The sequence below is a fragment of the Loa loa genome (assembly GCF_000183805.2).
Source record: "Loa loa unplaced genomic scaffold supercont3.7, whole genome shotgun sequence".
NCBI lineage: Eukaryota > Metazoa > Nematoda > Chromadorea > Rhabditida > Onchocercidae > Loa > Loa loa.
In genome coordinates, this window is record NW_018108187.1 from 670,589 (window position 1) to 687,953 (window position 17,365).

Here is a 17,365-nt window from a genome sequence, read left to right on the forward strand (position 1 = left end):
AATTATGGTATTTTAGCCTTAACTTTACTCTTATGGCAGTGAAACTTTTTCGGAGAAATCCAAACAATTTTACAAACAGTATCAATGTGTATCAAAATCAAGACAAAATAATTTACTGTTCATAGATGGTTGACGTCTAAATTGAAGCCTGAGCTGCGCTTGCCTGCTGTTATTCATCAATATTGCATCACCACTAGACTGTTACGGGAATTCTCGGTTGAAGTGCTGCTGCAGGAATAGACTCGAATTTCCGATGTGATCAATAAAAATTGCACCTTATTTTCGAGATAAATTTGCTTGAAATTTTAGCAAATTCTAGAAAAAAAATATGGGAATCAGTGTGAAATCATTCATAATGTTATCAATCAATTAATCAATCAACCAATCAATCAATAGGCTTCCAGAAATGCTATGTTATTGATAAAGTACATTTGATCAGGCGTAGTTTTATTCCTGATTTTGTCTAATCGCATAGCTCTTTCGGCGCATCTAAGCGATAAATAATCAAAGCCGGATTAGCATATCGTTGACATATCTGATGCTGGAAACAGTTCTCAGAAACCTGAAATGCAACGATAGTTTCTACATGAAATGTCCAATGAAATGCATATGGCATTAACTGGAAAATTAGAAGAAACAAATTAATTTTATTGTGAAATTTACAAAAACTAAGATGATTTAAGCGGCTTGACATCTGAACGGCTTTAATCGGATTTAAGCGGCTTGATGATTTAAAATTTTTGGTGGTAAACTGTCCACAGCCTGTACCATTTCATTACAATACTTTTATGGTAACAAAAAAAACAACAAGTACATCGAAAGGATGAGTTACTGCGGAAAACCTATACATCCTTCAATACTTCCGGATCATCAGATCCGGAAGTATTGAAGGATGTATACGTTCAAAAAAGTTCAAAAAAAACTCAAAGTTCAAACTTGAGAAAAATTTATTTGGAATACATTTTTGTCACATCAGTATCTTTCAGATTCTTAGTTCTTGACAATATCTTCACATCTTTTAAAATTATACACCAAAATTACTTCTTTCATTCAAGTAACCACCACAAAAAATCTGATTAAATCCAATTGTTTCCGTAGTGAATTTTCAATGAACTCACAGTAAATTAATTTCAAACTAATAAAATGACGATAGCTAAAGAAGAATGAGAAAAGTTGAGGTAAACTGGATATTAAAGAGTTAGGTACTGTTTAGATTTGGAACAAATGACAAATAATGGTATACATGCGACAATTCACCCCCAAGACACTGCAAAAAGATAGCGTTTCATTTGACATTACTGATATTCACGAATTCGATATGAAAACTTTGGACAAAATATAGAATTTCGAATGATAGCCATCCAGTTTTCTCGGAATTTTTTAATTTTCTAGGTGCAAATATCATAAAACAATCATATTTGTAAACAAGATAATTTGAATAAAATGTTCATACAAGATCACACATTTTGGTTTTGATTTGTTAGAAGAAAATGGAATGCTTTTATTTCTGAAAAAAATGGAATGTCGGAATGTGAACATTTATACTTCGAACTTTACTTACTCCATCAAAGACTTGTCATTGAAGCTAAAATGATTATTTACCTGTAATCATTCTCTGTGATAACGAAAGCATTCTGCGCATAACATTTCAATTTCCATATATAATTACATAGGAAAAATTTATTACGCTGCTGAAGTATGGAACATAAAATTTGTAGCAATCTGCAAAAGCAATATATCTGTTCTATAACAAATACCTCATGCAACGTTTCCTTCCGCTAAATGATTTCAACATTTTTTCATAGTACCAATTTTAAATTTATATTTTATTCAAGTTATACATATGCAATAATAGTGGTGACAATCTGGTCCTTCTGCTTTTCCTTTTTCCATTGGTATTAATACTTAAAATACACATAATTAGATTTGAAATTGACTTTAAAATGATTTTTTAATTTCAAATTCAAAGTTATGATTTCCAATTCATAACAATTCAGAATATACTATTGATACTGCAGATAAAAATCAGATCAAAAAAACAACTTAGGAAATAAATTCAAGCATCGTTTACAAATAACAGTTTTATTCAAGAAGTTGCTTATCGTTAATGGAATGACTGGAAAGGTCAAATAAAAGTAGGAAGCGGACAGATGAAGTGAGTGAAGATAAAGATACTCCTGATTTATGGCTAGACTAAGCGTTTTTATTTTTGGACTAGTGCAAAAAATAGATTCTTATGTTGGCAATTACCGTCGCGGAGAAATGATCAGAGTGAGTAAAATATACATATTTGCATAAAATCTTAGGAGTTGGGTACTTCAGTGGATGCTCCATCAGTCTCTTGCGCAACTGTCGAAGTTTCAGTCAAAAAATTTTTTATAATGTGAATGTAATAAGGAAGAAATTTCAAGCAGCACATGTAATGGATGAATAATTGAATAGGATGGAATGCAATTGCAATTAAGTCTTCCTCAGCAAAAAGAAAATATTGAAATAGACAAATGTGGACATTAATGACCAGAGATATGCATGCTTAAGAATAGCTTCCTTCATCGATTTATTTCTTTTATACTTGAAAAGTAATGCAAAATTATAGAAAACAAAACTTTAAAATACGATTGATGTTCAATTTTTCATATCACATTACTACCAAAAATGATAAACAACAGATGTCTTTAGGGGTTGACAAATGCTGTTGACAGTATCATTCTTTCACTCATGAAACTATCATAACTATAGTAATTGAAAAGAAAACAATTCGGATAAGGACACTACAACAACTTATGTGATACAAAATGACATCAGATGTCATAGAAGCGTTAATGACTAAGGATGATGCAAATTGAAGGGGAAATGAGAGATAGAGAGATTTGTTTGTTCCGATGAAACCAAAGCAATTGGAGCATGGGCGAAATTTATTTGTTATGCTGAAATCAGGGCGACGGATGGAGACGATATTTGCTTTGTTGATGGCACTTTGCTACTACTCAAAAGGCTAACGAAAAGGAATAATTGTAGGAACCTTTAAACATTCGTCTCATTTTTACCCACCATAAAATCAATCGATTGATCATTCAATCGCTTGTAAGAAGTCACGTCCAGATCATTAGTATCAGAATTTTTTCATTATCCTATGATAATGGAAAAAGTGGATTAAAAAGTTACTAAAAGAGCAAAAAATGAAGCAATCAACCATGCTAACAACTGGCATATGAAATTAAATCACTTGATCATATCTTATGATCGCTTGTTATCTTTTTATACTTGATATTGCCCAAGTGTTATAATTGTAATAATGAGGATGTACGTTCAGTGAAAATCTGAAAGTATTAACAACAAGTATAAAGACAATAACAATCGGCATGATCAAAAGATTTAATTCAATCTAAGCTATTGCCAAATCCTTGCCAATTGCTTCTCTTCAACATAAGTTTTTCCTTTACTTCAATGTTTAATTACTTAACCTCTCTTGCAATGTCTTGGAAATACCAAACTGTTGAAGTAATTTCTTCATACTTCGGCCATATGAGAGAGTATAAAAATTTTCAAACGTTTGGTGCAGAAATAAAATGAGTGAAATTACAAATAAACGAAAACCACAACAATTCAGTTGCATATAACTTTTTAGAAATTTTGTGAACATAAAATGAGAGAAATACACTTAGTTCGAGAAGATGCAACAAAATTTCTTGTTGACAATGTTCAAATTTGTCATCATAACCACCTATGACGATTTTTTTGAAAACTTTTCTGTTCATTACTAAAAAAAACGAACGTGCGGAAATATTTGTTGAATAACATCTCGAAATATTGAAAAAAATCCTCAATTTTTATTCGGTTTTAATGAAAACTTGGCAAGGTTTTTCCTATTTTTGAACATTGTATTATCGATCTGGGATAGCGATCACTATCAGAATTACTGATTGTGTTGTCCACTAGTGATCACATGTGGAAATATTTTTTAGATTGTTTAAATTAAAGAAAGTTTTAAAAAAACTTTAATTTTAGGACGATCTTAGTGATAATTTGATAAGGTTTTCGCTATTTTGGATCAGTATGTTAACAATTCAGGATATTGATTACTATCATGTTGTCCACTAGTGGTCAAATATGGAAATATTTGTTTAAGTTGTTTGAATTGAACGAAGTAAATTTTCAAAAAACCCTTAATTCATATGCGATCTCAGTGAAAATTTAATGAGTAGCACAACGAAACACCACTGTTTGACAATGAAACGATTTACACGAATTGTTCCACAACCCAAGGCTATCGAGTGGTTTGCTAAATTGTTGTCTTGATTGTTGGGTGATTTCAGCAATGATCAACTTGACAAAGTTATTATATAAGTACATTGTCCCCTGGGATTCTAATTATTGAATTCAAATGAACGAAATGTGAAAAAGTATTACCTGTCACTTTCGTCAACAAAAGATGGGAAATGAATGGGTCGTTCGTAGAAATTTGCATGAAGACGAACAGTATTATTTAGTATATAAATCATTTCTCCAAGGAAGGGCAGTTCATTTTAACTTTTTTTTCTGGAAAAAGCGTGCAAAAGGGAGGAAATAAAAATTAACGGTTTTGATCATTCAATTTTATTCCTGCAATTGATTATTCAGAAATCTTAATCTGAAATTAAAATCAGCCAAACTTCATATTACTGTCAGAAACATTTCACTCATATATTGAATACGATTTATTCATCAAAGATAAAAAGGATATCAGTGTAAAAGCATACTCCTGAATTAAGTAACAAATCATAGAGCATGCATAAATAGGGATACAATATTTACTGCCTAAAATAATCCTTAACAAGATTGTATGATTTGTTGTTGTATAAATATTTATTATACCAATCATTCAATCAGTCATAAAGTTTATTTTTCTTTTTTTGGAAATGAACAGCAGGAGAAATTAACTGAACAAAGGTTAATGATTAATGATCGGATAATGGTATACTCATGAATGGTGTGGGATAAACAGTTGGATAAGTTCTATTGGAAATGGAAATATTACTGTTGAATTCTTCTCGGCACTGCAAAATATATTTTAATTTAAAATTAAAGAATGAATTGTTTGTATACATTCATCAATCATCCATATATGTCAGTTAATTGTTCAATTTACACAATTCCCTTTTTGTCTCTTCATATATCCATCTATTATCTTATGTCACTTGATTTTAAAGGAACCTAGAGTAAAATGAAGACATTTGGAGACTAAAAAGCTAATTTATAGCTTTGAGAAATGTCAAATAATAAAACTAAGAAATAAACCTGAACCTGATAGAATTGAGAGTTTGAAGATACCGCAACTGAATAGCGCACGGTGATTCGGCAATCATATTTGCAGCTTCATTAAGAGATTCCGAAGCTTTCTTCTCACCCTCTGCTGCTATTACCTTAATAATCAGATTAAGACGGATGAGTACGATTATGATCTAATTACCAGTACCATAATTAATTAATTCGAGTGATGGAAATGAAATGTGTGATATGCATGCATTTAAGCCAAGATAAGGACGAGAATCAAGCGTTATTTTAATTCTGATTTTTACATTGTTAAGATATATTTGATAAATAACTTTAATTTTACTAATAGTTTCACTTCATATGATACCTTAGCACGAGCTTCTCGTGCAGCTTCCGCTTCAGAAGCCATGACACGCTGTAATTGTACAGGTAGACGAACATCTTTCACTTCTACTCGTTCTACTCGAACGCCCCATGGACCGGTTGCTTCATCTAGAGTATTCTGGAAGAAATGGGGAACATTTAAATCCCTTTACTAACTTTATTTTCTCTTCTGATTGGAAAAAATTTTCATTTGTTAATTAAAATATGAAATATTAATTTGTAACAAATCCTCAAAGATAATTCACATTGATTTAAATGATTTGAATTATTTTCGAATTTTTCTTGAAAAATCCATTTAAAGAACTTCATCGAAGTGAAGTAAAGAGTTTGAGCAAGCCGAAAAGAATTAAATTCTCAATAATAAATAACTAAAGCATCGATTAGATTAAACAAATCGCCATTTGCTTTTGTGATTCGTCCGCCATCGTATCTCGAATGTAAATTTCATTGCTTCAAATTCCCAATTTCAGTATCCATTTACTGGATATCATACTTTCACACTTGAATGCAATAACTTACATGCATTTGCATAGAGATAGCTTCCCGATCGCTGAGCATTTCAGCTAAGGTTTTTGTACCAAGTATGTTCCTAAGCGTTGTTTGCGCTAATAATTTTGTCGAATGACTAGCATCCTCAACATTTGTTACGGATACAGTAGCATTTGAGATACGGAAATATACGACTGCGTCTACAGCTACTGTCACCGAATCACGTGACAAAATCTGAATTTTTGTAACAAATATGATTTTAATTTATTTGAAAAAACTTTAAAAATTATAAAATTTTTCTAATAGCACATAATTATAATCAAAGAAATGCTATACTAACCAAATATTAATATCTATGTTAATTCAAAAGTTTTAATCATCCATACGTATTATGAAGTATTACGGATTATGGTTCAGTACCATCAATAAAACACTAGAGTATATGGTAATGGCTCAACTAAACACTACTATGATATATAGATCTTCTTGAAGAAAGGTTAATTAAGATTTTCAAGTTATATGCAAATCAAATGCTGGTAATAATACCTCTTGCGGTGGTACATCAAATGATACAACACGTAAATCCACCTTCCTGTAGGAGTCAATGCATGGCAAAATAAAAAACAAACCTACAATAAGCGCATATAAACTTAATGAAATCTTTTTGAAAATAAATTCAAAAGATGAAAATTTTTGTCGGAGAAATAATACCAGGTCCACGAGCTCTACCGGTCATTAATCTTCCTAATCGGAATATCACTGCTCGTTCATATTCCTGTACGACCTGAAATAATGATGCTTTACCGATAATGAATAATAATAAGTAAGAAATTTCATCAAATGATAAAATCCCAAAGGATAGAAAAAAAAGACAATTAAAGTTTTAATATTATGTGATTCAATAAATTCAGTAAAAAATGATAATTCAATAGAACTTTTTGTATCAAAAATACAAAATTTTGTTTAAATGATCACATAAATCTTCTTGAAATTCATGAAACAAAATGAACAATGAAATATGTGACCTTAATACAAGCACATGCTGAGAAGGGTAATGTTAAAAAGACAACAACATATGCCACAATTATCAATATCCAACCACAGATATCAAGTTCCAGCTTAATGGTAGCTGAAAAAAAAAAGAAAAAGCACAAGGTTTGATCCATCCCATAGTACTACCAGTTTTGCTTACCATTGTCTACGCTTTATTTAAGCAAGCAAGACGTCATACTTTGATTGAAAATTTGAGAATAGATTGAAGACATTTCATCTCACTTTACTGAATATAACTGCTTCATTATGTACTTCAGCTATCCTGAGGGAAACAGATTTCACCCCCCTTATACCAAGGTTAGACAATCGATTTGCGCGTCAGAATCGCTTCGGTAAATCATCAGAATTTCATTTATACCGCTAAAAGTAATGAAATTTTCGTTGAATTTGTAAAATATAATGATAGAAACACAAAACATTTGTTTTTGTTTTATTTGATTTAATGTTAGTTATAGATTTAAAAATCTTAAAATTAAATAATTAACATATTTTCAACTCTTTCTTCCTATTACTTGTTATATTAAATAAGAAACGAATAAAATGGATGATAAATTGTTGGATAAATTTATTTTGATTGATGAGAAATGAGAAGGAATACAACGAAGAATGTTTATTTTAAATAAATAAATCAATCATTGGATTAATCAATGAATACCAGCCATGACAATAAATGTTAATCAATGATTTTCAAACTTTGTCATAAAATAATCTCTGCAAATGTTTGAAATAAATAATTAATTAAAAATGCGACAAACAATGTTAAATGCTGATAACTTACGCTCAAAAGAAAATGATAAGCGCTTAGGTCGTGGAGTGTTTCCCGCACGATGCCTAAGTGACATGTGATGTTGAAGCATTGAATTTTGTCGAAGCTTTCAGAAGATGGAAGAAAATATGGCGTCCAGTTGAATTTCACATATTTTTCAATCCTTGCATCATTTTATTTCGGCAAAATTTGGATGAATCAGGAAATATGCATCAGAAAGAGTAGTCGTTTTGATTAATACCTATAAACAGTTTAACATTTATCGAATGATACTAACAGATATTATATGTTTATGGTAGGATAATGATGCAGACATTATTTATTGCATGAATATTTTCAATGATTAACAATGGAACAAATTGGAAATTAAATTTTTACACTAATTTTTAGATAAAATATTCATTCACAATATTTGAAGAAACAAAATAGAATGAAATTTCAGCAAATAGAACGGTATTAGAATAGAAAAAAAAAGAACGGAATTACTTGAATAAAGAAGAGTTTAAAAAAAAAAAAGGAAATGGTTTGTTTATTAGAAGCACTTTAGCCACTTAAAAATGATAAATAATTCATCTAATATCCGTTCAATCCCATCCCATTCTCTTTTCCTTTTATTTGAAATTTACTTTTATCGTGAGAAATTTATATTTTATCCTTAACATATTCTTTCATCTTATAAACGAAAATAAGCACATACGGAAACTTTCTCACACAATATAAGCATTAACTATTGTGTGCACTAAAGTATGGAATATTAATTTACTCACTGAATATTCAGCTTACCGTGCGAATAATAATCAACAGTAATTTAGTAGTTTGACATGCTAAATTTGATTGGTATAAATCTGATAAGAATGTTACAATTGATTTAGTTCGAAAAGAGATAATGGTGATTATTAAAAAGTATCATTCCAGTAATGACAGATAACGTTATCAAGTTATCAGTAACTTATCAGTATGCTTCTCTCTATTTTCATGATCGATAGTTGCATTTTCGCGATTTTTACATGTAATGAGGATAGATGATGAATGATTTTATCGATTAGATGAATCAGAAGTAGAAGAAAACAAGAAATCTCTCGGGATGCAGCGCTACTGGTTAAAATAATTGCAAAATGTGAATGAATGACATATTATCCCATGGGAATTACTATCCCCTCCTTAAATTTAATTTGCGCTTTTTGCCTCTCTCCCTCCCACCACTGAGATGATATTATTTTTAGAGAAAAATTAGGCTGAATTATTCAATGACGGATCCAATGATAAAAATACTGACAAAAGTGATAAAAATCAAGTTTGAGATTTAAGAGAACTAAATATTAGAAGACGTGAATGAAATAAGTAGAGTAAAAATAAGGTAAATAAAGCCAGGTAAGTAACCAATCAAAATAAAACAACTTTTGCTTCACTTATCTCTTTTTTGCTTTCTATAATTTCCGCTTTTTCCAATAACATCCATTACGAAGAACAAATTATAAATAAGCTTTAATCATTCCTTTGACAAAGAATGGTTTAGTTTAAATTTAATTTAAAGTAGTTTAAAATTTCAACTTAGTTTAAATTCAATTGAGTTTTTTTTTTACTTGACTAGACTTATTTATTTTATTTACCTTACTTTCATTCTATTTATTTTGTTTAAATAACGTAAATCTCACATTATAGCTTTATTTTATTTGCAGCAACAACTGATTCGATCTATCATTGGCCTATTCTCATCAGTCATTTATCAAGCTATTCCTCCCTTGGGGTTGTGACACAATCTTTGCAAAACAGTTTTACAATCCTTCTGTTTCTGGACTTTTGTTTGAAGTTTAAACAAACTTAGCAACATTTGTGACAGATATTTTTATGTCAACAAATTTCAAATTTCCAAATTTTCAGAATTGTTGCAACATTCGTTGATAAATAAAGTGCTGATAAATAAACACGATTAGTTCAAAATTGCCCTTTTGAAATTTAATGCATTTGTGATCATTCCGTAGTATAGATATACAAGATAGGTTGGATACTTAATCTAATATCGAAAAGAAAAAAACATCTAAAAGTGAATAAGCAACAAGTGTATCATTTCAGTTAGACCTAATTTCTTCAGTGATATTTCACTGATAATAAATTGAATGTTTACATTTCAATATTTAGTACATTTATAGATTCATTTCATTCTGTTAAATCATTCAGGTAATAGCAATTCAGAGAGTTGTAAAATTTCGTAACCTGTTAATTTTTCACATATCTATAATATCCTGCTGATAAATTTTGATAAATTCTGATTCCCAAGGTAAATGGTAAGAGAGAGAAAGAGAGAAGAATTGAGAGGAAAATGAATCTAATTCTGAAATCGAACACAAATCATTCGACTTCTATGATAATAAATTACCTCGACAAATTTCTGAGAGATGTGTTTTCTTTTTTCGCCTTGTTTTTGACTGACTGTCTTGGCTCTAAGAGTTTTGTCAACTGAGAGAAGTTCTTGTCATCTTAGAGAATCATTCCCTTCTCTTTATCTTATGAAAATTTTGAAAATAAAATTGTTGAATAAAATGAAAATGTCATCGAATGTTGTAATTTCAACGAATTTCCATAATGTGAAGAGATAAAAATCAAACTATAAAATTACTATTTTTAATAAAATATCTTTCTTTAATAAGAATATTTTTAGTGCAAAAATCTGTTTTCCACCAATGGATAATCAAATTTTTTCTAGCAATTTTCTAAAATTTTGGAAATTTCAATGACAAAGAAGTGCAAGAAAAAAAAAAGTGAAAATAGTGAAAGGAAAAAAAAAGATTAGTCGGAAATGACGCAATTTAAAAATTTTTATTAGCTTCTTAGCTGAAGAAGATAAAATGAAATCGAATAAGCTAGTAATGTTTGCCAGAGAAAAAAAAGAGAGGAAGAGAGGAAGAGATAAGCATGAATTGAATGAGAAATAAAAAAGGTTTATTTTTGAATTTCAATTTCAAAAAATACTAATTTGACTAACATTTTAGATTACATATTCATAAATTTTTACTACAAGAAGGAATAGAAGGATGGATGAATGAAAGAAATGAAAATGTTATGTTAAATGGAAAGATGAAACTTCCATCAATTCATCTATCAAATTAATTAAATTTATTTTGCAAAATAATTTATCATAGTGAAGGATTTGAAGAAATAGCAAGATTAGATGAAAAATGATGGATTAAATTGAAATTATTTTGAAGTTAAACAACAGGTGTGTTCCTATACACATATGTGTATGTGCACGCGTGTTTATGCGTGTATGTGTATGTATGTGTATGTGAGTGTGCATGTGTGTGTGTGCGTGTGTGTGTGTGTTTGTGTGTGTATGTTGCTTAATATAAGGAATATAAGAGAAATTAGAAAGATGAAATACAAATGATAAGTGTTTTTCGATTTATTTTCATTTATCTTTTAAAAGAAGATATCCTTACTAAATTGTCACTTCTGATAAGTTCTTTTCTCCTTGTCATAATTCCAAAATTTTGATCCACTTGGATTTGGGATCTGTTTCCAAAATTTTAATTCAAAATATCTGATAAGTTATGCAAACGATCCACTATCTTCTGATTTTATTTACAACATATGCATAATGGAAATGTCGCATCAAATAAATATATTGGACAAAATAGCAAATAAGAAGCTTGAATTTCAATTCAGTTTGAATTAGTTATTCTAATGTTGGAAAAAAAAGAAATTTTGCTTAATAAATAAGAGCAAAGTGATGAAACCATTTGAAAATGCAATCTTTCACCTTTATCAAGCTTATTTTACTTTATCTAATTGAAATAGGTCAACTGACAATTACCTGATATCTTTCATTGAAAAATTATTGAAGTGTTTTTTTTTATTGCTTTCAGTTTGAACAGCACAAATGAATTTCCTGTCTAGTTTTGTGTAAGTAAAAAAAAACATTCAAAAATTTTTGAAATTTACTGCCGAAATTGTCAAAATAAAAGAGCACTTCTTCTAATCTAATTTTGAAATTTAATTCAATTATTAAATAATTTAGAACTACCTCAAACAAATCAAAATTTAAAGAAGGGAGTAACTAATTGAGCATTATCAACATGGCTTGAATAAACTACACTTAGAAAATTTTTATGATAAGCTAAAATAAGCTTTGTAGAGGCATTTTAATGATTTGCAGATTACTTTGAATTTGTTAAAAAATGAATGTAAATTTAAATGATAAATTTCGAGTGGAAGACAATGAAATATTTCAATCAATCATTAAGAAAATAAATAAACACTAAAAAATAAGGTGCAGAACATTTGAATTCATTTTAAGTTAAATGATTAGAAAGAAATGAACTAAGAAGTGAATATTACTGATGTTTCCATTTATTCAAATTGAACAGTAATGAAAAGTATTAATAAGTTATACGTAATTTCTTGCTAATAGTATTATAATTTGCTATAGGCAATAAAGTAATATAATTCGAAATCAATAATAATCAACAAATTCCGATTTGATACAGAATTAATTGCTCAAATAAAATTTCAACCGATTTTGGTTCATACTTATATAACATTCAGAATACATTAAACAAATGCATAAATAGATTAATCATTCATTTGTACTTAGTGTAAATTAATTAATTAATTAATGCGCTACAATGTCAAAATAGGAAGGTCATAAGTCATCAATTTTGAAAATTCTTTTGAAAAGTTTTGAAATTTAGTAAATCATAATCTTATCACTTTGATTATTCTTTAGTAAGCTATACTCTCATTAAGTTTTAAAATTCTTCAGTAAATTAAGATTTACTGAACTGATAAAAAAAGTCTGATAAAAAAAATTTTTTTTTCAAATTTCTAAAAAAGAGAAAAACGAAATGAAGAGAAAAGAGAGATACGATGAAAAACATACGACTGAGTGAGATGTGTGGTTTATGTATAGGCTTGGGTATAGCAAGCAGTAAATGATGTATTTGACCACAAATGGCTATTTAGCCACGATTCTAAATTAACAAAATATTTTCAGTTTTTGAAGACATTCCTTTTTTTCTTTTCCTCCCCCTCTCTTTCTCTTATAAAAAAGAAAAAAGAAATGATTAATAAATTAGTTTTTTTTTCTTTTTTTTCACTTCAAATTAATATAAAGCATGAATGATAGGTAAATTATATTTTCATCAGATCATAATCAATCAATCAATCGATAAGTTATGTAATATTTTGTACTTTAGGATCAGTTGAGACCAATGATCAGGCATTTATTATTTCTTTTGATTTCTTTTTTTTTTTCACATGTACGAACTTTTACCTATTTTTTTCAAAAAAAAAAGAAAAGAAAAGAAAAAGGTATTAAAAAAAATAGTGAAACCTTAGTGCTTTTCCTTTAAATTCTTTTTTTTCTTTTTTTGTTCAAAATGAATTATTCATTTGATTTTTAAAATATTTGACCTTTTTTTGAGTACAGCAAATAGAAAAGCAAAGTACAATGTTTTCAAATCCTTCTTTTAAACAAACTTATCTTTCCGCTTTCGTTGACCTTTTTGACCCTATGATATTAAAAAAAGAAAAAGAAAAAGAATAATGAAAATTAACGAAATTCTACTTAAATCAAATTCGTTTATTTGATGATACCAAAATTTAATCTTCTTTTTTTTTTTCAAGCCATTAATATTCTTCATAATTTTTCATAGGTAGAAAGAATTATGGAAAAAAAGAAGCTGCAAAAAAAAAAAAGGAGGAAAAGTTGAAAATTGATGGATGACGTTTGAAAGGTTAAAGAAGAAGAAGAAGAAGAAGAAGAAGTCAGGCCTATTTATGCTCTTTTATTAACTGTTGTCAAGCACTCATCAACTAACCATCAATTTTCTAACTTCAATATTTTCATCAACAACTTCAATTCAATAAAGGCTCCGAAATCTTCTCATTAATTACAGTTTTCTTCTTTTTTAGTGTTATTGACGAAAGAAAATTCGTGAAGGATATTTTGAGAATTTAGTGGATAATGGAAAAATTCGAATTTCCCATACAGAACGTTTCATATCTTAGTGCTTTTTCATAAATTAGCAAAAAAAAAAGAAAATGGCATTTAACTTTCAATCATATTTAAATTCTTTTTTTTTGAATTAAATGAGATAGCTGCCTTAAATTTGCAAATACCAATTGTATTCTGAATAGCCCTAATTATGTATAATTAATGAATGGTAATTTAAATGATGTAAATGTTTGTCGAAATAGTTAAAAGTGAATTAATATTGAACATGAAAAGAGTTGTAAGAAAAAAACGAAGATGTTGGCAGATAAGTTGGTGGAATTATTACCAAAAAGAAAAGAAATCTTTTTTGAAAATCCTTCTCCTCTTCTATTAAGATTTGATGTTAGGTTAAATGAAAGAATAAATAAGTTATCTGAGGGATTCAGTTGACAAATTTTATAGCATAATTGTTTTAATTTGAAATTAATAATTAATAATTAAAGTAAAAGGTCATTCCACACAATAACTTTTCAGTATAAAAGATAACTATCAGATATTTGAAACAAATTTGTTATATGCATCGGCGACATTTTGTGCGAATATTTGAAAAATAATAAAATCCCATGAGTAATTTATCACTTCATTTATCAAAAATCTCCTAAAATATTATTATATCTTAATAGGGATAGAAATAGAAAAAAGAATAAATTTGATTTTTGCAAAAAAAAAAGACTTTCAAGTTTCATAAAAAATCAATATTACTGCAGTAAACAATTTTTTTTTCCAATTTTTTAAAAATTTTTAAAGAATAATTTTCTTGTTTTTTTTTTTTTAAAAAATTATTACTGCAATAATATTAATGTTTAGATATGATTTCATGCTTTTACATTTGTTCACTTTTTTGTTAATACTAAAAAAGAAAACTTGGTTTATCCTATGAATTAGAATCTCTTATGCCATTCTTTTGTATAATTCCATTATTCAAGTTATAAATTAAGTAAATGATTAGCATTTCCTGCTCATATCAGGGAAGAAGTGCCCTCCAACGATTGCTGCTAAGACTTTCGTCATGAAGCAATGAACAATGTTCATTTATCAGACTTTAAAGAATATTATTGATATGGAAATGATTGATTACGGTCACTAGTCACTTTAAATTAATTATTTATTCATTGGTCATTTCTGTTTTTTGCACTAACTCGACGATAATTATCCATAGAGTGCAATATTTCATCGAAATTCAGATCTAACATCTATGGAGTCTCTCAATTACTAATAATTTCCTTTTTTAATTAAATTTCACTGCTTAACCTTTGGCTTTTCTATGTTTTATTTAAATCGTGCTTATGATGTTACTATGAAATACGACATTTTTTTTTTCTTGGTGATCAAATGGTTTGACTAATTTTGACGTTTGAAGTTATTTGAGAAAATGCAATAGATGTTAATCAGGTAGTAATTAACTACTATGCAAATAACAACTATCATAATTGCTATGCAATTGTTTGCGTAGCAATTAACTGTACTGTAATCAATGGAATAGGATGAATAAAGAAAGGAAGCTTGTTAGCGAAATATTTATACTTACACGACGATTTGTGATATATTGAGAAAAAGTGTAACATATAAAATGCAGTTAATGCATGCAAAAATTAAGAAAATTGAAGTTTCCAAATCACTTGAAATTTGGATAAAAACTTTTGTGAATATTACAATGCAATAAATGAAATATAAAAAAAGGAAAAAGCATTGAGATATGTAAGTTAAATTAGGAAATTCAAGCAAAGTAAGTACGGAAAAGCTAATAAATGGTGATGAAAATGACCATTCAGCCTGGCTAACTGTTGCAAACCTTTCATGTATTACCACTCACCTGAAATTGTTTTAAATGGTAAGGCCTTACCGAAAAAAAAACGAAGGATGATTTTTAAAATTATTGAAATGGCTCAGTTGCGGAAACAAAAGAATATTATTATTGCGGCAAAGTCGTGATATTGTCAAAAAGCTCGGAGAAAATTGGCCAAGGGAATTTAAAGTAAACTTTTCTTACATGCTTCAGAATATTTCATTATGTTAATATTTCGAATTTCATTTCCTAAAATGCCAAATTTTAATTTTGCAAAATGCTGAGTCATAATTTTACGCTTTACAACAACAAACATAATTTAGTTTAGTTAAGTTCAAATTTTACGTTTTATAAATGACAAGCATAATTTCAATTTAGATTTCAATCAGAACTGTCAATCGTAGTACAGGTGTTGTCCATGAATGGTAATTTCTAACTTTTCTTAACTTCACAACAACTCTGTTGTTTTCCCCTTCCCACTTTTTCTTGACTTGTTAATTAGACTTTGTAAATGTTGCCAAGTTTTAATTTTAAGTTTTGTAGTAAGAGTTAAAGAGAGTGGTTCATGCTGGAACTTTAAAGATTTTAAAAATTTTGAAAAATTGATGACTTGAAAACTAAGAACTTTTAACTATTCAGTAAGCATAATAAACGACTTGGAAATTCTATTAGTTCAAAATTTTGCTTACCTCTTTGTAGTAATACTTCGACAATGGCAGTTATTTGAAGTTTATCTTCGAACTTTCCGCATCTATTAGCGATGCGGCATGATGAACGATGAAATTGGAATAATATTAGGAATATTTGAGTAATAATATTAGTAAACGTGAAACAAGTAAAAGAAGGAGTAATTCTGAGGACTTCATCAGGACCACTCTAAGGAACTCATTGGGATCATTTTGAGGAACTTATCAGAATCATTCTGAAGAAGTCATTGAGATTCACAAGCAAAACTTTAAACAATTTCATTTGTTGGATAACTATCATTAATGAAAGCTAACTAAAACTATTTAATGCATTGATTTAATTGTTCTAATTGCTTCCTAAGTTTCAGATAACTTTTCCCCGAAAAAAGTTGCAATTTGAAACGTGAAAGTTTTGAGCATTTCGTAATTCTATGTAAACAATAATCATCATGTTTCTAGCTATGAGAACAATATGAACTGTTCTGGAAACCTGACCTTTTCTTCAAATTTCAAGACAAGTTTCATGCAATTCTTCTATTTTATCAATAATTTTACGGTAGTAAAAATTAAATTTAGTGCTAAATGAACCATTTCAACGTATGATTCATCAAATGAGTTATAAGAGAAGCTGCAATCATTGGACTTTGTTGTCAAATGTGTCAAACGTGAAAAATCAGAAGGTTCCAAAGGAACAACGAAAGATTGATTGGTAGTTGAGAAAGTAAATGAGAAGATTTTATGATTCAAACGATAAGAATGAAAATGAAAGCGATAAATTATTATGAATGAAATAAATGCTCACTTATTGTTCCATGAAAGCTATTTACATTAATTTTCATGAAATACTGGATGACTTCTTTCATGTTGAAATTGTAAAGAAGTTCCGGAATTTGGAAATACATAGTTGCAATTACTGAGAGAGAGAGAGAGAGAGAGAGAGAGAGAGAGAGGAGGAG

At 28.6% G+C, this 17,365-nt stretch overlaps 3 protein-coding genes across 3 annotated transcripts in view; all 3 read right to left on the reverse strand.

Moving 5' to 3' along the window:
- LOAG_00363 overlaps nucleotides 1–434 on the reverse strand; it is a 10,308-nt gene extending 9,874 nt beyond the window's left edge. The window contains exon 1 of the mRNA XM_020445412.1: nucleotides 117–434. Coding sequence (XP_020304128.1) covers nucleotides 117–177 — 61 coding nt within the window. The 5' untranslated portion in view covers nucleotides 178–434. The remainder of the gene's footprint in view (nucleotides 1–116) is intronic.
- A 29-nt stretch (nucleotides 435–463) lies between these two features.
- LOAG_06518 (hypothetical protein) lies at nucleotides 464–1,642 on the reverse strand (the record flags this gene model as incomplete). The annotated part of the gene is made up of 2 exons (XM_003142054.1): nucleotides 464–762; nucleotides 1,603–1,642. 2 exons carry the CDS (start codon nucleotides 1,640–1,642, stop codon nucleotides 464–466), a joined length of 339 nt encoding a protein of 112 aa, XP_003142102.1.
- A 3,119-nt stretch (nucleotides 1,643–4,761) lies between these two features.
- On the reverse strand, nucleotides 4,762–8,192 carry LOAG_06519 (hypothetical protein). Its single transcript, XM_020447162.1, has 8 exons — nucleotides 7,958–8,192; nucleotides 7,152–7,255; nucleotides 6,838–6,910; nucleotides 6,673–6,755; nucleotides 6,157–6,360; nucleotides 5,621–5,755; nucleotides 5,284–5,402; nucleotides 4,762–5,036 (listed from the first exon to the last, which is right to left on the reverse strand). Exons 1-8 carry the CDS (start codon nucleotides 8,034–8,036, stop codon nucleotides 4,961–4,963), a joined length of 873 nt encoding a protein of 290 aa, XP_020302578.1. The 5' UTR covers nucleotides 8,037–8,192; the 3' UTR covers nucleotides 4,762–4,960.
- Nucleotides 8,193–17,365: the final 9,173 nt, after the last annotated feature.